General features: G+C 39.1%; 1 protein-coding gene across 3 annotated transcripts; it reads left to right on the top strand.

The window, feature by feature from the left end:
• Positions 1 to 23634, top strand: PTAC14 (plastid transcriptionally active 14). 3 transcript variants are annotated; one of them, XR_014340924.1, is made up of 13 exons: positions 1 to 330; positions 429 to 593; positions 1202 to 1339; positions 1535 to 1660; positions 1954 to 2082; positions 3093 to 3182; positions 3288 to 3438; positions 21207 to 21316; positions 21506 to 21577; positions 22144 to 22249; positions 22532 to 22895; positions 23252 to 23294; positions 23416 to 23634. XR_014340924.1 is itself a non-coding variant. In XM_028235379.2 (13 exons), exons 1-13 carry the CDS (start codon positions 274 to 276, stop codon positions 23492 to 23494), a joined length of 1464 nt encoding a protein of 487 aa, XP_028091180.1. In that variant the 5' UTR covers positions 1 to 273; the 3' UTR covers positions 23495 to 23634. The 3 variants fall into 3 exon arrangements, 1 of the variants encoding a protein (XP_028091180.1); XM_028235379.2 differs by having other exon boundaries at positions 22532 to 22729; XR_003639347.2 differs by lacking the exons at positions 23252 to 23294; positions 23416 to 23634 and having other exon boundaries at positions 22144 to 22346; positions 22532 to 22692.
• Positions 23635 to 24646: the final 1012 nt, after the last annotated feature.

The raw sequence follows: 24646 nt of genomic DNA, 5'->3' as shown, positions 1-24646 counted from the left end.
AAGGTGATTAGTATTTCCCTTAGAAGAGGAGAGAGAGAGAGAGAGAGAGTGAGTGAGTAAGGGGGCTTAAAGTTAAACCCCAGAGAAAGGGTGCGTATTTGTGTTCTGGTGAAGTGGATAACGTTTTCTTCTACAACTCTCAGCTACTATTTCTCTTGCCTTGCTATTTCTTCAAACTTCCAGCTTCAGATTTCATAAGAAAAACTACGAATCAACAATCCTTCACATTTGAATTCTAATACACATATACATATATATATATATATATATGCAATGGCTTCCTCGATTCTTCTTCAACAACCCACTCACTGTTTCTTCTCCAATTTCCAGGTACCCCCATCTCTCTCTCTCTCTCTCTCTCTCTCTCTCTCTCTCGCTGTGTGTGTGTAATATTTTCACTTCTAAATTTTGCTTCTTATGCCAAGCAGTTGTTGAAATCTTGCCGACATGGATGGGAAACAATCATGTGTGACACAGAGAGCAGCAAAAGAATTCGACCCATTAGAGCTTCTACGGCTGTTGAGACCTTTCCTTCTGCTTCATTCCCTATCTTTGAATCCCCTTCACAGCCCGAAGATTCACTCGCTTCTGAGGTACATACATAAAACCCACTATCCTATCATCCAATTTCTCCAATTTCTCACTTCTCTTGTCATCATTTTTGTTTATTTGTGTTTTTAGGAATACCCTTTGAACTGCAATTGAAGTTCTTTGAGCATGAGTAAAACCCATTATCCTATCATCCATTTTCCACACTTCTCTTGTCATCATTTGCATTTATATGTGTTTTTAGGAATACCCTTTGAATTGCAATTGAAGTTCTTTGAGCATGAATAAAACCCACTATCCTATCATCCATTTTTCACACTTCTCTTGTCATCATTTGCATTCTTTTGTGTTTTGAGGAATACCCTTTGAATTTCAATTGAAGTTCTTTGAGCATGTTTGGTTGTGTTTCTGTTTTTCAGAAACAAAAACAATGGAAAGTTTAAAACACCCACCCTTTTCATGCCATTTTCATTTTTTTGTTAAAAAATTTTGAGGGTTATTTTCCGAAAATTTACCCAAAACATAATTTTTTCTGTGTTTTCTGAGAAATGAAAACATAAAATAAAAACACAACCACACATGCCCTTTGTTTTTGGTTTTATTTTTTGCACTTTATCTATTCTTAAGGTGTAAGAGTTGAATTGCATAACAGTTGGAGCCAGCAGACCCTGATTTCTACAAGATAGGATATGTTCGAAGTGTTAGGGCTTATGGAATTGAATTCAAGGAAGGTCCTGATGGTTTTGGAGTCTACGCGTCCAAGGATGTCGAACCAACTCGTCGTGCCAGGGTCAGTTGCTTTTTTGTTTGAGCTCATGTAATTAAAAGCATTGCAATTCGATTTGTTATTTATTTTTTTCAATGTTGGTATTGGGTTTTACTCAAATGGTAGTGATTATGGGTTTTGTAATAATTGCTTAAATATGAATTGTAATTGGCCTAGTAGATTCCATTGTAATGTCCTCTTTTGTAATTGACTGCATAGGTGATCATGGAAATTCCGTTAGAATTGATGTTAACCATAAGCCAGAAGCTCCCATGGATGTTTTTCCCAGATATAATACCTATTGGGCATCCAATATTTGACATTATTAACTCAACCAATCCAGAGGTAATCATGTTCCTGTTTCTTTTTTATCATCTTATTCTCAAATAGAAATGGTTAATGAATTTTGATTGTGAAAATTTTGTTGAATTGTAGAATAAGCTTCGTATTTTTCTGTGTCTCAAACTTGTTTTGCATGAGTTTTTACAACAACCTATTAAGATGCTACATAAGTATCTCTTTTTCTTTTTCTTTCTTTTATTTATTTATTTATTTATTTATTTATTTTTCCTTTTTCAGTTTTTTATTTGATTTTGTTATCTTGCTAGTCTCTTACAATTTGTACTTTGCCGTGGCAGACAGATTGGGACCTGAGGTTAGCTTGTCTTCTTTTATTTTCATTTGATGTCAAGGGTAACTTTTGGCAGCTATATGGTGACTTTTTGCCTAGTGCTGATGAGTGCACTAGCTTGCTTCTAGCCACAGAGGTGTGTCTGGGTAAAAAACTAAAGTTTCAATGTCTTGTAAAATATTTATAATTTGATTTTGCTCTTCATAATTTTTTGAGTTCTAGTTTTTTTCATCAAATTGGCTTTGAATCTGGTGAATTATTCATATAAGGGTGTGCCATATATTACGTTATTGTATAAAGCAACATTTTTTCAAATGCCTTTGAAGCTCATGTTTTGAGTTTTGTGACTTGCCTCATCCCAGGATACAGAAAAATGCTTTGAGAATCATATTAAAGCTCATGATGCAAATAAATAACAGTTATGGCTCATCCCCTTGAGTCCTGCTTGCTGCCTTGAATAGTTAAACTTAATTACATAAGCGCAAAAGAGGATGTCTTCCTTGTAAACTACATTTTATAAACTGTTAAGTACATCTTATAGTTATATATATATATATCACAAGCTAATAATTTACTTTTTCAATTTTATTGTTGTCGAAACTTTTAGATGCTCTGATACATAATAATTTCTCCAGTAGGTATAGAGGTGAACATAGAGCCTGCAAATTATGTCAAGTTAATTTGTTTCTTCGGATTGCATATGCTACCAAATTTTCACATTGTTTTTGCATCATCATTCTCCCACATGCTTTAGTTTTGCCTCTCCTTATTTTTACTGATTTCTGAGTGGAGAAAAAACTGAAGTGTTGAGCTGAACCCTGTGCTTCAAGGCTTTTGAAAGGCATCAATATATCACCATTTGGAGTTCCCTTGATCACTCTCATCTATTGGTTAAGTGAATTCATAGCCTATCAAAACTGAACTTTTGGCTTGTTCAATCGTAATAAGGTAAAAATATTTCACATCCAAATAAAAGGTCCGCAATGCATAAATTGAGTGCCTAGGCATCACTTACTTCATGCTATTTGACGGGATTTCTTGGTAATCCTGTCCACAAATCAAATTATTTCCTGTGTTCCAAGATCCTTGGTTTACTGCCTAACTAAGCATGCCTTTTTTTCTCTATTGTTGTTTATTACCTTGCAGGAGGACCTTTTGGAGCTGCAGGACCAGAATCTTGTTTCAACTATGAGAGAACAGCAACGGAGAGCTTTAGAATTTTGGGAAAAGAATTGGGTATGCGCAATCTGTTTATCCTATTTAAGTCTCGAGCAATCCTTATACCCTCTGTTAAAAGGTTTACTGTTGTAATATGTTGTTGCTTACCCTCTGTCTGGTCAGCACTCTGCCATACCCCTTAAAATAAAGCGCCTTGCTTGTGAACCAGAGAGATTCATTTGGGCAGTGAGTATGGCACAATCTCGATGCATTAACCTGCAAACAAGGATTGGTGCACTTGTTCAAGATTCAAATATGCTAATCCCTTATGCCGGTGAGCTTTTTCCACCATTTTTTTGTTGTCTTATTGTCTAACATTTTGCTATTGGATGTATATTTTCCCCCCTCATAGTCAGGCCCTGGATAGCTTATCAAGATTAAATCTGTCTCTTGTGTTGTGCCATATTTCTAATACAATTGAATTTGAGTTTACACCCAATTTCTTTAAAAGGTGAAAATTTAGTTTTAGTTTAAGTAGAATGATTAAGGAAGGAAAGAGTGCATCAGGAGTAAGTGTTCAATTGGAGATAATGGATCCATCTAGCTGACCTCAAGTAATTGGGACAATGGTTCATTGAGTAGAGTTGAGTTGTGGCATTCTTTACCACCAAATTTTGGTAGCATGGAATTTTATCAGGATGTCATTTAGTCGACCCAGTTATTTTTGACTTTCCAATGCAATTGTAAAAAATTAAGGTTTAGTAGTTCTTCAATTTTCACCAACATTAATAAATGAAATTTGTACACTTGTCAAGCAACTGGTAAAATGACTGTAGTGAGCTTGTAGACACAAATTTTAAAACATGAAGTGTTTCAACACATTTCAAAATTTTATGTTACAAATGTCCACTGTTTAGTCTTTTTGACTAAACAGTGTTGATTATTTGAATAGCAGGTTCTTATTTCCGATCTGTATTTCAGATCGTTAATTACACATTTTATGCAAAATGAAACCTCTGATTAATGAAGAACAAAATAAACAACAAAAGACAATTTTAAAAAAAGAAAATATTTTATTACGATTATTATGGGTTTTGAACCCTCGAATACAAAATACAGTTTGGGTTTGGAACCCTTTACCTATTCATCGCCATTAGCGTAGGTTCTTGAATTCTCTAGCCTTCTCTTCTTCTTTCTTGTAACGATTTGTTTAACTCTCAACTTCTTTCTCTCTCTCTCTGATCTTTTTCACTTCTGATCTTCCAATCCCCTGGTCTTGTGTGATGGTCCTCATATTTATGGAGGGCCATCAGGTGATAGGAACGCTTCATCTTCATTTTGAATTTCAAATTGAATGATATTTGAATTTCAAATTGAATGATAACGCTATTTAAATTTTGAATAATAGCGCTATCTGATTAATCGTATATCTGATTAACCGAATTGATCTTTGGGGTTTCATCCTGTGTGATGTCTTTGCTGTAGGCTCTACAGGTGTCATTTTTTCGTAGGCTCCACGTGTCATTTGAGCATCTTGAATAACGTCGTTAAGATACGACGTTGTTTTATTTATATACCTCAACGGAGCAAATTAATCATTTTGGGAAGTGATTGCCTACAACAATCTTATTGTAGGCTCTATGTGTGTCATTGACTGTATTTGAAATTTAAACATAAATTTGGTTTAAAATTTATGTGCCAACAAATGCCCCTCGTGACTTGCACAAGTGAATTTTTTTTAACTGTGCGAGTCACGACAATTTGGCACTTTTATGTGGATGATCTTTAGGTCTTGGATGGGATTATTTCTGTGTTTTGGTCCCTAGCCTTTTTTTATTTTATTTTATTTTTTTTATTTTTATTTTTGGGTTGACGGCTTTTTTTTAAAGGCCCTTTTACTTTTGTTGCATGGGTCCTTCTTATGGACTTGACCTTTTATTTTATTTTATTTTATTTTATTTTATTTTTTTTTTTCCATGTCTTTTTATTTCTTTTGCAGGCAACACGCAAGGCGTCAGAGTTTGTTTGCAGGTATCATTGCCCCTTCTAGCCTAATGGCAATGAGTGGCTTGAATCCTTGGCAGTGATTGTGTCCTTTCACCCCAATGGCTTGAATCCCTTGGCAGTGATTGTGTCCTTCACCCCAATGGCTTGAAACCTTGGCAGTGAATGTGTCCGTCACCCCAACGGCTTGAATCCTTGGCAGTGAATGTGTCCGTCACCCCAACGGCTTGAGTCCTTGGCAGTGATTGTGTCTGTCACCCCAACGGCTTGAAACCTTGGCAGTGATTGTGTCCGTCACCCCAACGGCTTGAGTCCTTGGCAGTGATTGTGTCCGTCACCCCAACGGCTTGAAACCTTGGCAGTGATTGTGTCCGTCACCCCAACGGCTTGAAACCATGGCAGTGATTGTGTCCGTCACCCCAACGGCTTGAGTCCTTGGCAGTGATTGTGTCCGTCACCCCAATGGCTTGAAACCTTGGCAGTGATTGTGTCCATCACCCCAAGGGCTTGAAACCTTGGCAGTGATTGTGTCCATCACCCCAACGGCTTGAAACCTTGGCAGTGATTGTGTCCGTCACCCCAACGGCTTGAAACCTTGGCAGTGATTGTGTCCGTCACCCCAACGGTTTGAGTCCTTGGCAGTGATTGTGTCCGTCACCCCAACGGCTTGAGTCCTTGGCAGTGATTGTGTCCGTCACCCCAACGGCTTGAAACCTTGGCAGTGATTGTGTCCGTCACCCCAATGGCTTGAGTCCTTGGCAGTGATTGTGTCCGTCACCCCAACGGCTTGAGTCCATGGCAGTGATTGTGTCCGTCACCCCAACGGCTTGAGTCCATGGCAGTGATTGTGTCCGTCACCCCAATGGCTTGAAACCTTGGCAGTGATTGTGTCCATCACCCCAAGGGCTTGAAACCTTGGCAGTGATTGTGTCCATCACCCCAACGGCTTGAAACCTTGGCAGTGATTGTGTCCGTCACCCCAACGGTTTGAAACCTTGGCAGTGATTGTGTCCGTCACCCCAACGGCTTGAGTCTTTGGCAGTGATTGTGTCCGTCACCCCAACGGCTTGAAACCTTGGCAGTGATTGTGTCCGTCACCCCAATGGCTTGAAACCTTGGCAGTGATTGTGTCCGTCACCCCAACGGCTTGAGTCCTTGGCAGTGATTGTGTCCGTTAATTATAAAGGGGTTTATGGCCTCCAGCAAAATTTATGACAAAATTTTTCCTCTGCTCCAGCAAAATTTTAAGGGACAATTTGTGGACCAGAAATAATTCTGGACTGCTTTGATTACAAATTTATGGCCTCCCAACGCTAATTAACGATTCTTTAAAACCATTCTTCACGTTTTACTAGACCCTAAGCCCAAGTAGTCCCAACAAAGACCCTTCTTGAAAGGATGAATAACCTACTGCCTTCTTTCATAACAAAAGTTGTAGCCTCTTTTCTTTTTATTATTTTTTTTATTTTTACTTGTACAAAAAACCCCGCTGCCTTTCAAGCAGATTTTTTTACTAGCCCAAAGACCCTTTTTTTTTTGTAACAGTTTAATCTGCTCTCTTTTATTTACCTTCCAACAGAAATTCTCCTCTCCATGAACCTTTTTATAACCCATGAAAATTTCCATGAACCTTTTTATAACCCATATGAACCTTGTGTATAACCTGCTGCCTTTCAAGCAGATTTTTTTTCGTAGCCCAAAGACCCTTTTTTTTTTTGTCACAATTTAATCTGGTCTCTTTTTTTTTACCTTCTAGCAGAAATTTTCTTCTCCATGAACCTTTTTATAACCCATGAAAATTTCCATGAACCTTTTTATAACCCATATGAACCTTGTGTATAACCTGCTGCCTTTCAAGCAGATTTTTTTTCTAGCCCAAAGACCCCTTTTTTTTTGTCACAGTTTAATTTGCTCTCTTTTTTTTTGCTCTCTTTTTTTTTTACCTTCCAGCAGAAATTTTCTTCTCCATGAATCTTTTTATAACTTATGAACCTTGTGTATAACCTGCTGCCTTTTTTTTTCACAATTTAATCTGCTCTCTTTTTTTTTACCTTCTAGCAGAAATTGTTCTTCTTATAAGGCCATATCAAGTATGCTTTCCTTTTTTTTTTTTTTTTTTTTTTTTTTTTTTTTTTTTTGCCCTAACTTTTGCCTAGGCCGCCCTTTCGGGCTTTCAACCTAGCAGGCTTTCTTAAGGGTAATATCTCTTCAAGAACCTTGCATTGGTTGGGGGAATGATTCTGTCACCATCCATCGTTATCAACAAATAGGCCCCATTAGAATAAACCTTCTCAATCACATAAGGTCCTTCCCATTTGGGCTCAAGCTTTCCTTTGGTTCTTCGTGAGACTACTATGGGTGTTCTAACCATTAGTACCAAGTCTCCCTTTTTAAAGGAACGAAGCCTCACTCTTTTATTGAATGCATTTGCCATCCTTTGTTGGTAGATTTTCAAGTTCTGTTGAGCATACAACCTTCTTTCATCCAGGGTCTCCAGCTCAGCCAACCTCACTCTTGCACTTTCATCTTCTGTTAAGGACTCTTGTATTGCCACTCGTAATGATGGTATTTGAACCTCAAGTGGTAACACTGCTTCTCCTCCAAAAACCAACGAATAAGGGGTTGCTTGAGTAGGAGTTCTGTGCGAAGTTCGATAAGCCCACAAAGCTTCTTGTAACTTTTCGTGCCAAGCTTTTTTGTTCTTATCCACCATCTTCTTAAGAATTTTGCACAATGTCTTGTTGAAAGCTTCTGCCAAACCATTGGCAGGTGCATGATATCTTGATGAATGGTTGTTTTTGATTTTGTACTTGGCAAATAACTTGTTCAAAGCATCACTCCTGAATGGCTGTCCATTATCCATGATGATACTTTCTGGAATCCCAAACCTGTAAATGATATGGGTTCGGATGAACTCGGAGACAACTGTGCTTTTTATATCCTTTAAAGCCACAGCCTCTGCCCATTTTGAAAAATAGTCAGTTGCAGCTAGGATGTATCGATATCCTGCTGAAGATGGAGGTACAAAAGGACCAATAATGTCCATACCCCATGCTGCAAATGGCCAAGAACAAGTTGTTAAATGTAAAGGCTCTGGGGGTTGGTGGAGAAAGTTCCCATGGAATTGGCAGACTTGGCATCTTCGAGCATAATTTATGCAATCTGCAATCATAGTCGGCCAATAGTATCCCAACCGTTTTAGCTGCATATGTAATTTAGGACCACTTTGGTGTGCCCCACATACACCTGCATGTATTTCTGCCATTACCTCTTGAATACGCTCCTTGGCTATACACCGCATGAACATTCCATCCAAAGACCTTTTGTATAACGTTCCATCTTTCCACAGGACAAATTTGGTAGCCCTGCGTCTCACTTCAATTCTTTTTACTTTATCTTCAGGTAGCCTACCATGTTGGAGGTAAGTCACGAATGGTTCTCGCCAATCCTCCTCGTTTTCTCCTTTCGTGGTGACGACCAAGATTGGAACCAAGTCAGAAACCTCCTTTAAAGGTTGTAACACCCTTCTTTCACCTACCGTGATAGTAATTGTTTTGCTATCTGGTAGGGTGAGTGATGCAGCCAAACTTGCAAGTGAATCAGCTCGAGCATTTGTTCTTCTCTTCACATGGAAAATGTGTGTTTTCCTGAATTGCGAAAGCAATTGATCAGCCCTTTCATGATATGGGATGAGACTTGTTTTCTTAACAATGTATTCTCCACGGAGTTGCTTTACCACCAGTTCCGAATCTCCATAAATTGAGAGTTCTTCAATAGGAATTTGTAATGCCAATTCTAATCCAGCAATTACAGCTTCATATTCTGCTTCATTATTGGAGCATCCTTCACTTAAGGCGAAAGAATGGGTGATTATAGCATTGTCTGGAGTCACAAACACAATTCCAATTCCAGCTTTATTGTTTTTAGGATTTTCTTGCTTCTTGCCATCTGGACTCCTTGAAGCTCCATCAAAATACATCTCCCATCCTTTCTGAATTTCTACTTGCATAACCTCTTCATCTGGTAAATCAGTTACTAGAGGTGAGTTATCAGGTATAGGATGTGCTGCCAAAAAATCTGCTAGAGCCTGCCCCTTTACAGCTCTTTGGGGAACATATTCAATTGCGAATTGTTGGAGAATTACAGCCCACTTTGCAATTTTCCCTGAAAGTATGGGCCGTGAAAGTATATATTTCAAGGGGTCTGCTCTTGATATCAACTTAACTTCGTGTTCCAAGACATAGTGCTTTAGTTTTTGCAAGGCGAACACCAAGGCAAGACATGTCTTTTCGATAGGGGAGTAATTGACTTCTGCCCCAACCAAAGTACGACTCAAGTAATACAAGGCATTTTCTTTCCCATGCTCATTATGTTGTGCCAACAGTGCCCCTAACGAACCATCCAAGGCTGTTATATACAACAAAAGTGGTTTCCCTTTTATTGGGCTCATGAGTACTGGAGGCTTCAAAAGATACTCCTTAATACTATTAAAAGCATTTTGGCACTGCTGATCCCATTCAAATGGAACACCTTTTTTCATCAATCTTGAGAATGGCAAACATCGACCAGCCAAGTTAGAAATAAATCTTCTGATATAGGCCAATCTCCCTTGTAGCCCCTTCAATTCCCTTAAGTTTCGTGGAGGAGGCATTTCGGCAATAGCTTTAATCTTGGTAGGGTCAATTTCAATCCCTTTGTTTCGAACCACAAACCCAAGAAATTTTCCTGATGAAACTCCAAATGCACATTTTAGTGGGTTCATCTTGAGTTTGTACCTCCTCAAACGTTCGAAGATTTTTCTCAAATCTTCCACATGGTTTTCCTTTTCCTTTGTCTTGACGACGAGATCATCAACATAGCATTCGATGGTGTCATGGAGCATATCACCAAAAATTATAGTCATCGCCCTTTGATACGTGGCCCCAGCATTTTTCAGGCCAAAAGGCATTACCTTATAGCAAAAGACTCCTTTCGGAGTCCTGAATGCAGTCATTTCTTCATCTTCAGGTGCCATTCGGATTTGATTGTATCCTGAATATCCATCCATAAAAGACAAGGTTTCATACCCAGTAGTTGCATCTACAAGAAGCTCAGTGATGGGCAAGGGAAAGTCATCTTTAGGACAAGCCTCATTGAGATCACGGAAATCAATGCAGACCCTTATTTGACCATTCTTTTTCTTGACTGGCACTATGTTTGCTAGCCAGGTTGGATATTGGACTTCCCTAATGAATCCTGCATTAATAAGCTTGTCGACTTCGGCTTCAATTTGGGCTGTAAGCTCTGGTCGAGTTCGCCTCTGAGGCTGTTTAATTGGCTGTTTCTCAGGGTGAATTGCAAGCTTATGGACTGCAATCTCTGGATTAAGACCAGGCATCTCACTATAGTTCCATGCAAATATATCACGATACTCCCTTAAAAAGGAAATATATTGCCGAGCTTCTTCTTCCTTTAAATTTGCACTAATGAAGGTTGGTTTGTTTTCTCCTTCATCACCCAGATTTATTTCACAAAGGTCATCCACGGTAGCTTGGCCTCCTGCTTCAAATTCTATTGGTGCAGGTTGAGCTTCATCTTGGTCAACATCTTCCGACACATCTCGAGTGATAGTCATGTTTACTGGAAATTTTTCCTCATCACCCCGATAGCCTAACCCTTCTGTCCTAGCGGTGATAATACCGCCTTGCTGTATAGCTTGCCTCTGCGAAGGCGTTAATGCAAAGTCAAAGGGTGTCATTGTTTCGGGTATTTTTTCAGGATCTAAACCAACTTTCACCAACATCTGTGTAATTTCTGCACTGAAATTAGGCTTCTCAAAACTCGAGATGTTTTCTTCTGGCACTTGTTCAACTTTCACTTTCTGTTCAACATCTCCAAGTGAGTGGAATATGATGGGTTTCGACCCTTTTCCTTTAGAAGGGACCACAATCTTATTATATTTTTCCACATAGGTGCATTCTGTCCTCCTTAATGGCAACGTGAACTCACCCTTGAGATCCAAAATTGGATTTATTGGGGCTAGAGCCTTTGCCCCCAGTTTCCTTTCGGACTTCGGCACATATCGAAAAGTTCTTTTTGTTGAAACTGGAGTAGACTCTAGAACGTCTTTGACATTCGGAGTATCTTCAGACTTCTTCACATCTTTTCCCTTTCTTTGTGAAGTCTTTGTATAGAAGCGAGCATCAGCATAATAGGCCTCTACTTCACCAAATGGATCATTGTCAGCCACAATTATTCCCTCTTTTTTGGGTGAAAGCAACGGGTACTTGATACATTGGTGATAAGTTGATGGCACTGCATGATGATTATGCATCCATGGTCTCCCAAGCAAAGCATTGTAGGAGGTGTCTACATCAATGACCAAGAACTCAGTACTTTCTTCAATATCTCCAAACTTGGTTCGCAATTCAATCTTCCCCATTGGGCGTTGCTCATTCTGATTAAATCCTTGAATGACCAAACGACTTGGGCGAAGTCGTGAAATTCGAACCCTGTTGAAATTCAATGTATAAAGAGAATTGTATTATTGATTGATTAGTTACAAGATTGATTGAATTACAATTCCTATACAATCTATATATAGAAGAAAATGTGGTAGTAGGTGTAGTGGAGGTGATAGTGGGTTAGGTGAAGTGGAGTGTGTGGTGAAGTGGAGGTAGGTGAAGTGGAGTGTGTAGTGGAGTAGGTGAAGATAAAGATGGGAAATTCTAACAGCCCCCGCAAACTCAAGGAGGAGAGAAACTAACCAACTTGAGTTTGGAGAGAGTAACAAAACAAGAAAATACATAAAAATAAAAAAGGATAGGAGACACTGTATGGTCGTGTCAGACCGTTGGTGAAGACACTGAATGGTGGTGTCATAACGTTGTAGAGGACACTGTATGGGGGTGTCATAACGTTGTAGAGGACACGGTATGGTGATGTCATAATGGTGTAGAGGACACTGGATGGCGGTGGCAGACCGCTGTAGAAGACAGTTTATGGGGTCATGTCGGACCGTTGTAGAAAAACAGTTTATGGGGTCATGTCGGACCGTTTGTAGAAGACAGTTTATGGGGTCATGTCGGACCGTTGTAGAAGACAGTTTACGGAGTCTTGCTGGACCCTTGTAGAAACTAACCGGAATCAATGTCGGGACAGTTTACAGAGTCTTGTCGGACCCTTGTAGAAACTAACCGGAATCTATGGCGGGACAGTTTACAGAGTCTTGTCGGACCCATAAAGGAGCTAACCGGAATTAATGTCGGGACATTTTACAGAGTCTTGTCGGACCCATAAAGGAGCTAACCGGAATCAATGTCGGGACAGTTTACAGAGTCTTGTCGGACCCATAAAGGAGCTAACCGGAATCAAATGTCGGGACAGTTTACAAAGTCTTGTCGGACCCATAAAGGAGCTAACCGGAATCAAATGTCGGGACAGTTTACAGAGTCTTGTCGGACCCCTTAAAAAATCGCATCCTCAAAAGGTGCGCCCAAATTTTCAAAAAGCGTGCCATCAAAAGGCGTGCTCACTTTATCAAAAGATGTGCCATGAAAAGGCGTGCCAGTTTGTCGGGTCGGTGGCAAGAGGCGCGCGATGCGCGTGGCTGCCTCGGCTATAAGACGGAGGCTGAGGCTGAGGCAGAGGCAGAGAAAAACTGCGAAAAACCTCTGAAAAAAACTTCGTTGTGCTGAGAGAGAGAGTCTGAAAAACTCTTCGTTGTGCTGAGAGAGAGAGTCTGTAACACTCAGTTGCCCAGACAATGGCCTCTTCTTCCTCTTCTTCCCGTGGTCTGCTTACTCTCTTTCCCGAACTGAACGAGTCAACAAGAGAGAGAACTGGTGCGGAGACCAGTGAACCGCAACCAAACACCTCTATGTTTGCTCCGTTGAACTTTCCGATGCGGTCGGTGGAGCAAAAAATGGCGGTGCAGTCGGATGTGGAGGCCAATCAGTATACTTTGAAGGCATGTGTGGAAAGCATGACGGCGGTCACAAATTTGTCGAACCGGCTGCAGAGTAGGACAAATGAGGTGCAGCATTTAAATTCCCAGCTGGCTCTGCTCCAACGCATGTATAAGGATGCGCGAGCAGAGATAAGCGTGCTAAGGGCAGAAAACAAGGAGCTGAAGCGGAAGGCCACCGTGATGTTCCGATTTGGAGGTCCTCCATATGCTGCAGTGGAGGAGTATGGGGGAGTGAACGTGCTCGGCGGCATGGAAAACACGGAGGCAGCACCGTCAAGGACCGCCCAGGACGGAGGCAAAAAGAAGAAACCAGCGGCAGAGTAGGTCGGTGGGTGGCAGAGTAGGTCGGAAGGCATGTGTGTATGTTTGTTGTTGTTGTTGTTGGTGTTTTTTTTTTTGTTTTTTTTTTTTTTTTTTTTGTGTAAAATGTGGATCGGGGTTGATCCCGATATGAATAAAATGAGTGTATTGTGCAAATCCGAATGGCGTGAAGGGACAAGACGGAGCAGAAAAATTAAACTGGAATGAATGTGTTGTTTTTTTTTTTTTTTTTTTTTTTTTAAAGAAAATAATAATAATAACAATAATAATAATAATAATAATAATAATAATAATAATAAAGAAAATGAAGTGGGGGAAATCAGTGGAATTACTTAAGGCTAGTATAATATATTGGAGTGGGGAAAGGAATGATGGGAATGTTGAGTATAGAATAAAATAAAAATGGGCATTTGAAAAAGATGAAAAAAAAAAAAAAAAAAAGTTTAGAGAAAATAAAAATAATAGAGTTGAAAGAGGATAAGCCCACGTGGGTGGCCTTTTTTTTTTTTTTTTATATAATAGAATAAAAAGATATATATATATATATATATAAAATAATAAAAGTTGGAACAATGATAACAGCCAGAAGCTTTATAATAAAAAAACAATTGTTTGGGCGGTGGACACAAGTGGTATGGAATTTAGTATTGGTTTAGACGGTGGGATAGAATTTTAGCAATAAGGCTCTGAACACTAGCACAGACAACACTCTTTTTGAGGGAGGAGAACAACTCACAGACAACACACACTTTTTATTTTTATATTATGTATGCCACTAGTACAAATATGAATATCCAAAGAACAAAGTGTATCTGTGGGAAATGAGGAATAACACAGTGAACGTGAGATCGAAAACTTTGTTCCGCTTTTATAATCCTCGTGGATTTTCTGGGAAACCAAACGGTGTTAAGGTGTTCAGAAAGAGCAAACCCAAGAGTTGTAAAACAGAAACCCTAAATTTCAAAGATAGAAATATGACAAGTCTAAACTCTGACCTTTTTTAAGGAAATTCAGATCCAAGACTCTGATCTGTTTTTCTTTCTTCGATTGGGATGTTCAGAATGGAAAGCCTGCCAAGGGTTTTTCTCTGTGGAGACGCAGGCGAGTGGTCTTTGGAGAAGAAAGACGATGAGATCATATCATACGGCAAACGCACACTGTGGATCCTGTACGACGCCGTTTCATCCAGTATCCAGTGTCCTGTTCGGAATAGGACGGCCCAATCTGGAGCCTCGTGCCTCACACATACAGCAGCAGCTGAGAAGAAGAACCAAGAACCATCACTAGGGCTGTGAAAACGAAGAGGTTGCTGCGGTGGGTGAGTTGAGAGCTTCGAGAGCCATTACAACTTAGTGAAGGTATGGGTAAAAAAAAAAAAAAAAAATCTTAGCGGACTAGGTTGAGGTCCGGCGGGCAGCTAAGGTGAGGTTGCCGCCCGCCGGGGAAGCAAAAATATTAGGTTCTAAACCTGCTTTGATACCATGTTGAAATTCAATGTATAAAGAGAATTGTATTATTGATTGATTAGTTACAAGATTGATTGAATTACAATTCCTATACAATCTATATATAGAAGAAAATGTGGTAGTAGGTGTAGTGGAGGTGATAGTGGGTTAGGTGAAGTGGAGTGTGTGGTGAAGTGGAGGTAGGTGAAGTGGAGTGTGTAGTGGAGTAGGTGAAGATAAAGATGGGAAATTCTAACAAACCCCTAACAAATTTAAGGCCCTCCGAGGCAGAAGGTTCACCGCAGATCCTCCATCAACGAGAATTCGAGAAATTTTCACATCATGGATAAGTCCAGTGATAAACAAAGGCCGATTATGGTCTGTCATTTCAGCACACATGTCTTTGTCACCAAAGGTTACCATAGCCATGCATGTAGTTGCCTTCTCTTGATTTCTACTCTCGATTTCTTTGTGGAAATCCTCTGGCTTGGACAGGGCATATATTAGAGACTTTCGAAGCTCTGGAGACATTTTCAGTGCATCATATACACTCAACAATGCTGGAATTTTCTTTAGATGAGCTAGCACATCATATTTCACTTGCTCCTCCTCCAGCAAGACCTGTGAAACTTCTGACGTTTGAGGGTCTTGAGGATTTCGTAATTTCCTCCGGTAGGTCAAGTAAGTCTGGCATACTTCAGCAACCGCCTTTCCGTTGACCTCAACTTCTTTTGTTCCCTCACTTATTTGGACCATGTTAACTGGTCCAGCTGCAGGGTGATCATCATCATCAGTCACTTCTCCATCTTCCTGAAGCTGCATTCTTCTCCCATTTCTTAGATACCGGGAGTCACGCCTATAAAAGCATTGAGAATCTTCAAAACCATTCTTCATGGCCTCCCAACTAGGCACCACGACTCCATCGAGGGAGCAATACCAGTCAAAGGCGATCCCCTCTAAGGAAAGGGGGAATTGTTTTAGGCAAAGTGCTTCATTTTGAGCTGTTTCCCCACACTGTTTCAAAAAACGCCTAATATGTTTTTGAGGATCTCCATAACCCTCATATAGGACAAAATTTGGAAGTTCGTATCCTTCAGGAAATGGTGTTTGCTCTACCCATAAAGGGAACAAATCCCTTGGGCGATAAGTGCCCATCTCTCGAAGGTCAAGGGCAGTTTCAATCTTCTCCTCAATTGTCCCTTCTATGAAATCATATGTTTGAGAAGATGTACCTTCGTCATCCAAATGTTCTGACATCTCAATTTCTATTGGCCATGGTTTATAAAATGTCCTATAAAATCGATCAGCCATGGTGTCCCAATTTGGGATTGAATTAGGTGGCAGGCTGAAGTACCAATCCGCTGCCCATCCTTCCAAAGAAAGAACGAACTGCCGTAGAAGTAACGCCTGGCTTTTTACTGTATTTCCACATTGTGCAAGGAAACGAACCAAATGGCGCCTTGGACAACCTGTCCCATTATATAAAGGAAAACGAGGTACTGCATATCCTCGTGGGAACTGAACCCATTCGACCCAATTAGGGAAAGGGTGTCCAGAAATTTGATTTCTTTCAATACTCAAATTTTGATGGGCTTCAAAACCCTCATCTTTCAAAGAGACTGTTACTTTTGCCTGATGTTCTGTTTCCCTTCTAGCTTCAATTTTTGCTTTCTCATCATCACCTGGATTGCGAATGATATGTATTTCTCGCTCTTCAAAATTTACGTCCACAGTGATGACATTACAAGGAAAGTCAAAGTGGTCACTTGATACACTTTCTCCATCGTATGTCCTAGCTGGGGATGTGTGTGGTGAATCATCAGGGGAAAAGTTAAGTTCCCAATCTTCATTAGGATCCTCAACTTGAGATGACTTTGCTTGTTTACTTGAATGCTTCCATACTTCATCATCCGACATACACCTGCCATTCACCTCATCATCCTTGAAATGTAGTCGTTTTTTCGCCTTTTTTACAAGCTCAGAGTCGGACCTACACCCGGTGTCTCTTTGTTCTGTTCCCCTTACATATTCTGGAGTGCTTTGATAGTACATTGGTGGTACTGGCGAATACTCTGGAGAAAAGGCTTCTGGTGTATACTCTGGAGAAGCTGGTGTATATTCTGGAGAGGCTGGTGTGTATTCTGGAAAGGCCGGTGTGTATTCTGGAGAAGTTGGTGTATACTCTGGTGAGTCAGGTATACAGATAGGAGATGTAATGCAATCCCCTTCCCTAACTTTTGAACCAATTTCACCCTCATCTTCCTCGCTATCACTCAAAACAATGATGGTTAGGCAAGGGGCCAAAGTAAACTTTTCCTTCCTTCTTTTATCAAAGTATGTCTGCAACTCCACAGATTGAAATTTTGAAGGTAGAAATTCCTCCAATGTAACTGGGACAAGAGGATCTTGCTCTAACTGCTCATCAGGGACCAATTTCTCCCCCTTTTCCTTCTTTGGGTTCTTTTTTCCTTTTCTCTTATTTACTCTGGCTTTTTTTAGTTTCCTAGAAACTTTTGATTTTTTCTTTTTGGAAACTTTTGGCCCTTGTGTTGTTGAATCAACCACACTTCTAACTTTCACTGTGGCATTTTGTTTTTTCTTCATGCTTTTTGACCGATAAACAACCCATTCACCTTCATTATCATTATCGATAGTGATTGGGTTAGCAGATGCTTTCTCTTGAGGAGGGAGCTCAATGATCTTAGAGTCCAAAAGTTCTTGAATTTTATCTTTCAGAACAAAGCACTCTTTTATCGGATGACTAATCAAACGATGGTAGGGGCAATACTTTGGATCATTGGTCTTTCCTACCTCATGTGGTCTTTTCACCTCAGGGAGAGCAATCAACTTTTGCTCCAACAGATCTTCAAATAGGTCTTCAACCAGATCATCCATGAAAGAATATTTTTTCTCCAACCTCTCTTTCATAGTCACCTTTTTAAATTCCTTGGGCTTTTTAGCCCCTACTACAACGGGACCCTTCTTTCTGGTTTCGATTGTAGCTGCAGTCGAGGACTCAACCCTTTCAACGGCCCTAGACCTCCTTCGTTTAGCTAAATGCAGCTCCATATCATGAGCTTTAGTGCATAGATCATTGAATCCTTCAAAAGTTTGAGCCATAAGAGCCGTAGAGAGCTCATGTCGGAAGTTGTTAAGGCACATCCGAATTAACTCTAATTGTGTAAACTTTTGAGGACAAGCAAATGTCAAAGCTCGCCATCTTGCAATGAAATCTGTAACAGACTCATTGTCACGTTGCTTGGTCTCAATCAGTTCTGGTACTCCAACTCGTCTTTGTGTGTTGCAGAACTGTTTAAGGAACTCCTTCACCATGGAATCCCAATTTAGGATTGATCCCTCAGGAAGATTAGCATACCAAGTAAATGCAGAACTTTCAAGCGATTGGACAAATAGCTGCAGGCACAGGGCCTCATTCTGGGCTATTGGCCCGCATCTTGAAAGGAAATGAGCCACATGTTGTCTTGGATCTCCTGTTCCATCAAACATTTTGAAATCTGGTTGGGAAAAACCAGAAGGGAATGGAACCGCATCTACCCATGCTGGGTAAGGTTTTGTAATTATTCGAAAATTCTCATCATCTTTTTCTTTGACTTTCTTTACTTGTCTCCTCACCATATCATCAATCATGGCCATGAGCATTGGATTCATACCACCACTGGTCAGATCAGAGTAACAAGGACCATTGCCCCCTGGGGCTAGTGTACTTTGTATGCCTACAGATGTCCCTACAACAGGTTGTGTCATTTGTTTGGGTGCACTTCCTGGTCCTGTCATTTGGGCCTGCAGCTGTTGCATTTGCTCCAACATAGCAGCCATTTCCCGTTCTTTTCTCTCGAGTTGTTCTTGTAGGGCCACCACTTTTTCCTTGAGACTTTGGTCCTGTTGGACCTGCGAACTTTCACCTTCTTTCTCAACCTCAGTCATCATAACCGCGACTTTGTTGATATCTTTCAATTCATTGTTTCCAATATTTGTTGAAACAAACGAGATAGAATCATCTTGTTCGTATAAAGGATTATCAACCCCCACAACATTACTCATATTTGAAGCATCTGACTGCGATGCTTTGTTTTGAGCCTGACGGGTTATGGACCTTGTCACAGGCCCTTTTCTTATTCCCTCCATAGATAGTTCAACCAAAGTAGAAATATTTCTCAAGGGTTGCTTACCCTCATCCACCTTGGATTTTCCAACAAAGATAGGACTTTCAATTTGTTTTTGGGGTTCATCTTTCGAGAGAGCCCTTTCAATAGCTCCTATAACATTTGTTGCCACTGTTCTTAGTTCCAGTTTTTTTAAAGCTTTATTTCTTCTTCGCCTTTGTCTTTTCGAAACTGGACCGAATGGCATATCAAGTTGAGCCCCTAAGGGCATAGAAGGAACTGTTTGTGCCTTTGCAAATTCCTCATGAATTTTCAAAACAGTCCGTACATTTTTAGAGTGGGTCAATTGATGTTGATTCAAATCCCGTTGGGCCAACGGGTGTTCCTTATTCTGTCGGACCAACGGGTGTTCCTTATTTGAACCCTGTTGAGCCAACGGGTGTTCTTTTGGCTCCTGAGAGTTGACTGAGATTTGGTTTGACCGATTTTGTGCTCTGAACAGAACTATCGGTTTATAGGCATCAACTGTTTTTTCAACAACAGGGGCCTTTTTTTCATCAACAGAAGTTTGGGTCATTACCCTCCTCCCAATGGCCCTAATGATGGCCATGTTTTCAACAGAAGCTTTCTTCTGGGCAAACTCCACCATTTTAATGGAGTCTTCTACCCTTTTGAGTAGTTGGGCCACAACATTTTTGGTTGCCCCCGTTGAAACTGCAACAAAAGTCGTAGTTGCAAACTGATTAGCCTCCTTTGCCTGAATTAAAAAGCTCTTCGTTCGGGCTGTGGCCCTCACAATTGCGTACTGCTTTGACGCTTTCACATAATCTTCAGTAATCTTTCTCAAACTTTCAGCTTTCTGGAGAAGTGTGACTTTTTTCGTCACACCAGTTACCTTCGGGACAGCCAAGAGCTTTCGCTCCGGAGCCCCTTGGGTGGCAGGGGAAAGAAGTGCATCTTTCCAGGATTTCGTTGACTCTACCTTTGGGACAGCCAAGAGCATTCGCTCCGGAGCCCCTTGGGTGATGGGTGCTATCTCCAACCTTGGTGATTTCAGAACCACTGGAGTGTAGGCTTGTCTCCTAACAGTTGCTTCAGCATTCCTATAACAAAAGAATACGTCAGTAAGTATCAACTGTATATATATATTATAAATAATTTGTTCTTCAAAAGATGAGAGGAGAAATAAGTCCCACTGGGCGTGCCAGAATTTGTAGACACAAATTTTAAAACATGAAGTGTTTCAACACATTTCAAAATTTTATGTTACAAATGTCCACTGTTTAGTCTTTTTGACTAAACAGTGTTGATTATTTGAATAGCAGGTTCTTATTTCCGATCTGTATTTCAGATCGTTAATTACACATTTTATGCAAAATGAAACCTCTGATTAATGAAGAACAAAATAAACAACAAAAGACAATTTTAAAAAAAGAAAATATTTTATTACGATTATTATGGGTTTTGAACCCTCGAATACAAAATACAGTTTGGGTTTGGAACCCTTTACCTATTCATCGCCATTAGCGTAGGTTCTTGAATTCTCTAGCCTTCTCTTCTTCTTTCTTGTAACGATTTGTTTAACTCTCAACTTCTTTCTCTCTCTCTCTGATCTTTTTCACTTCTGATCTTCCAATCCCCTGGTCTTGTGTGATGGTCCTCATATTTATGGAGGGCCATCAGGTGATAGGAACGCTTCATCTTCATTTTGAATTTCAAATTGAATGATATTTGAATTTCAAATTGAATGATAACGCTATTTAAATTTTGAATAATAGCGCTATCTGATTAATCGTATATCTGATTAACCGAATTGATCTTTGGGGTTTCATCCTGTGTGATGTCTTTGCTGTAGGCTCTACAGGTGTCATTTTTTCGTAGGCTCCACGTGTCATTTGAGCATCTTGAATAACGTCGTTAAGATACGACGTTGTTTTATTTATATACCTCAACGGAGCAAATTAATCATTTTGGGAAGTGATTGCCTACAACAATCTTATTGTAGGCTCTATGTGTGTCATTGACTGTATTTGAAATTTAAACATAAATTTGGTTTAAAATTTATGTGCCAACAGAGCTACAAGCCTGAAAGTGCATGAAAATCTTGTCGGCGCATGTTAGAATTTAAAGCCCCTACTTCCCTATACACCTTGATTTGTTGTAAACTATTTATCTCAATTTTCTCAAATTTGTTGGTATACAAGTCATTTGGCTATTTTCTTACTGTCATTAACTGATTAAATTTAATCATATTTAACAGACATGCTAAACCATTCTTTTCGGCCAAATTGTTTTTTCCATTGGCGCTTCAAGGACCGAATGCTTGAGGTGATGATAAATGCAGGCCAACGGATTAAAAAAGGAGAGGAGGTACTGAAGTACTCCATCCCATTTTATATGTCCTACTTTCCACTTTTGGCAGTCCCACTTTATGTTCACTGGCAAGTCAATAATAGGCCCCCTCGTGTGTTATTGTCTGTGTGAATTGGTCTGCTCATCTTCATAAAGTTTGTATACAACATGAGACGATCTACTAACGGTTTCATAGAATCTATACAGATGACAGTCAATTACATGAGTCCACAAAAGAATGATATGTTCATGCAAAGATATGGATTTTCATCATCCGTGGTAATTTCCTCTCAGCTCCACTCTTTGCTAGAAAATTATTCAATTTTGTCTTACGTTGACGTTGTTAAATTGTGCAGATAATCCAGGTAGTGAAATAACTTAATATAGAAATGCTGTCTCTTTTCAAAGTCAACTGAAAAGAGTTTATGTTTCTTATAGCTATTTATATGAAATTTGAACAAAGGCCAATCAGGTTATGTGGATGTACACAGTATACATACTTGTGCCGCTAGCAAAAAAATGAACAAACTTGTGCCACGTTCTAACACGATATTTTTGCAACTTCAATTCTATTGAATTATCATGTAAATAATAATGTCGAAAATACTTACTCAAAAGCAAATAACATCGAAAATAAACATGATGAAATATAAAGTTGCCATTTTTATTAATTAAATGATAATTATATTACAAGATATCCGAAACCATGTCTCCTTGTCACCAACTAGAGCCACAAGAAGAAACCTTTTTATTTTTTGAATTTTTTGGGCACTTTAAGTTTGATGTTTTTATTAGTTGAATTTACTCTAATTAACACTGCTGTAATCTTGTTTTGACAAATGCAGAATCCATGGGATGTTATCCAGTTCTCTGGCAATTCACAGATTCATCTGGATTCCTTCTTGTCTGTCTTCAATATATCTGGCCTTCCTGAAGAATATTATCATAATAGTATGGGTCATATAAATATTCTGTTCACAGAGTAGGACTTTTATGTTGTGTTTGGTTGGGGGATTTGAGGAGCGATTTGGAAAGGGAAAGGGAAAAGGTATGTGAAATTAGGTGAAATATAGGCATGTTTTATTCACATTTCACCTAACTTTTCCATTTCTCTTTCCAAATCCCTCTCCAAATCTCCCAACCAAACACAACATTAGTCTACGGCTTTATATCTGACACTGGTCAGTAACCAGGTTTAGTTTTCTTATACAATCCATATATTACTTATGGCAGGTCAGTTATCAAGTGATGGAGAGACTTTTGTTGATGGAGCAGTCATAGCAGCAGCAAGAACTTTGCCTACTTGGTCAGACGGGGATATGCCTCCAATCCCAAGTGCGGAAAGGAAAGCTGTGAAGGAGTTAAAGGAAGAATGCTTACACATGCTTGCAGAATTCCCCACAACTTCTGAGCAAGACCAACAAATCCTAGGTTAAGTTTGCTAGGCTAAATCCTCTCACTATCATGCATAGATTGTCTGAGATATGGTGGCCAATGCCTTAAACCTAAGAAGAGTGGACGCTTTTAAGAAGATGCATGTCTGTGTCTGACACTTCTCGACATCCTTCGGATACACATCCATGTTGGATTTAACATGGTATTAAGCTCTAGTTAGAAGAGATTTTTGAGTTCCAAGTCTCTCCTTTTGCATTATTTCTGTCATTGACATTCTTTCTTTGCTCTATGTATGGGTGCTTGCTCCACGAGCAAGACGGGATTGCATGTTTTTGGCATTTTGTTCTTGACCATCAAGTCATCAACATTCATAAGAGTTTGAATAGGGTTAGGTGTTCGTTAACATTTCACTTTCTTCCTTCAAGTGATTTTGAACAACTTCATTTAAACAACAATGCCCTAAGCACAACCTGAATAATTTAGGTGGGTCTAAATAGACCTATATTGAGAAATTTCTCGTATTTAATATGTTTGTTTTTGTTTTTTCTTGTTGCACAGACTCTATGCCAGAAGCTAGAAGAACGCTTGAAGCTGCAATCAAGTGAGTACTCGTGTCTTTTTCTGCTAAACTACAATCCTCTCATCGGCTTACCATTCCATACGTAGCCTCTTGATGCAGTGAAATTTGAGATCTGATATATTAATAGAGTTTGCATTTGCAGGTATAGATTACACAGAAAATTGTTTGTTGAGAAGGTCATCCAGGCATTGGATATTTATCAAGAGCAGATATTGTTCTAATCATAGCAAATTTTTACAGTTCCGAGACAAATCTGTTTTCGTTGCCAAAACAGGCACTGGTTTCGACTATACATGATTACTGCAGTAATTTCCATGTCGAATTTGGTAACAAATAATAGTAATTTCCATGTTCAAGCGTGTGATAGTGTGTATTGATTTTTTTTTTTGGTTTCATTTATATTTCAGTTCTTCCCGTTTTATTTATTTATGTGGTAAGGCAGCACCTCAAAGGAAATGATTATTGATAGTGCCTGATTTGCTCGTTGAAAGCAGAAATTGGCTTCTATATGATATACCATGTCAGATCCATTGCAAACTTGAAATTTAAGAAAAATTACAAATCATGTGTATTTTTCAAAAATAATTATTTACACATGAAAAAGTTCATTATTTTAATAACTAAAATTTATGTACTTTACACTATTACTTTGAATTTTTTTTCAACCCCTACACTGATTTGTTATTTTTCCTAAAATTTGTATAAAAAATTAATGCATAATTGAGGTTATGAAGGTTTGCTTCGTTGTTGATTTTAGAGTATTGGGATTAATCAAAGTGTGCGCAAACTGATTTGAATATCTAATTTAAAAAAATATATTTATAGAGTAAATTATATTTGTCTCTCTATAATTAGTCCTTTTATCACTATGATCCTTGAAACTCTTTTTTTTTTTTTCTCTACTTTGGCCTTTTGTATTTTAATTTTCTCTTGCGTAAATTATACTTTAACCTTTTGTGACTTGTCTAAAATTACAGAATTTTACAGTTTTATTTGTAACACTTAAATCCCCTATACTTCGTACCAAAGTACAATTTGCGATGCATTTGTTTATTTAAACAAAACGTGTGTTGCACGATCATAAATGGTGTGTAGAGCAATTTTTCCGTCTAAAAATATATGATAAATGACCAAAACACCCTTATTATAATATATATATATACACATACAGATCAAGACCAAACAACATAGTCCTGTTTGGTATAACTGTTAAAACAGATTATAGATTAGCTTAACAGATTATATATTATGACTTTAATCAGAAGTGGTTAATCTATTTGGTATAACTGTTAGATTATGGATTTAAGTTGCTATGAAGTAATTTTTTCAATTAATTTTTATTTTTTATTATTCACTATTTGTCTACATTTTTC

Source organism: Camellia sinensis, chromosome 9, assembly GCF_055761805.1.
Source record: "Camellia sinensis isolate YWXY chromosome 9, ASM5576180v1, whole genome shotgun sequence".
NCBI lineage: Eukaryota > Viridiplantae > Streptophyta > Magnoliopsida > Ericales > Theaceae > Camellia > Camellia sinensis.
The sequence above is the reverse complement of the archived record's forward strand: the minus strand, read 5'-3'. Positions and strand labels throughout refer to the sequence as shown.

Excerpts from the sequence above, each read along its gene's own strand:
- PTAC14 (XM_028235379.2), top strand. The coding sequence starts at position 274 with ATGGCTTCCTCGATTCTTCTTCAACAACCCACTCACTGTTTCTTCTCC. Across the intron at positions 2,083-3,092 it reads GCTTGCTTCTAGCCACAGAG|GAGGACCTTTTGGAGCTGCA; the intron begins GTGTGTCTGGGT and ends ATTACCTTGCAG. Across the intron at positions 21,578-22,143 it reads ATGGATTTTCATCATCCGTG|AATCCATGGGATGTTATCCA; the intron begins GTAATTTCCTCT and ends TGACAAATGCAG.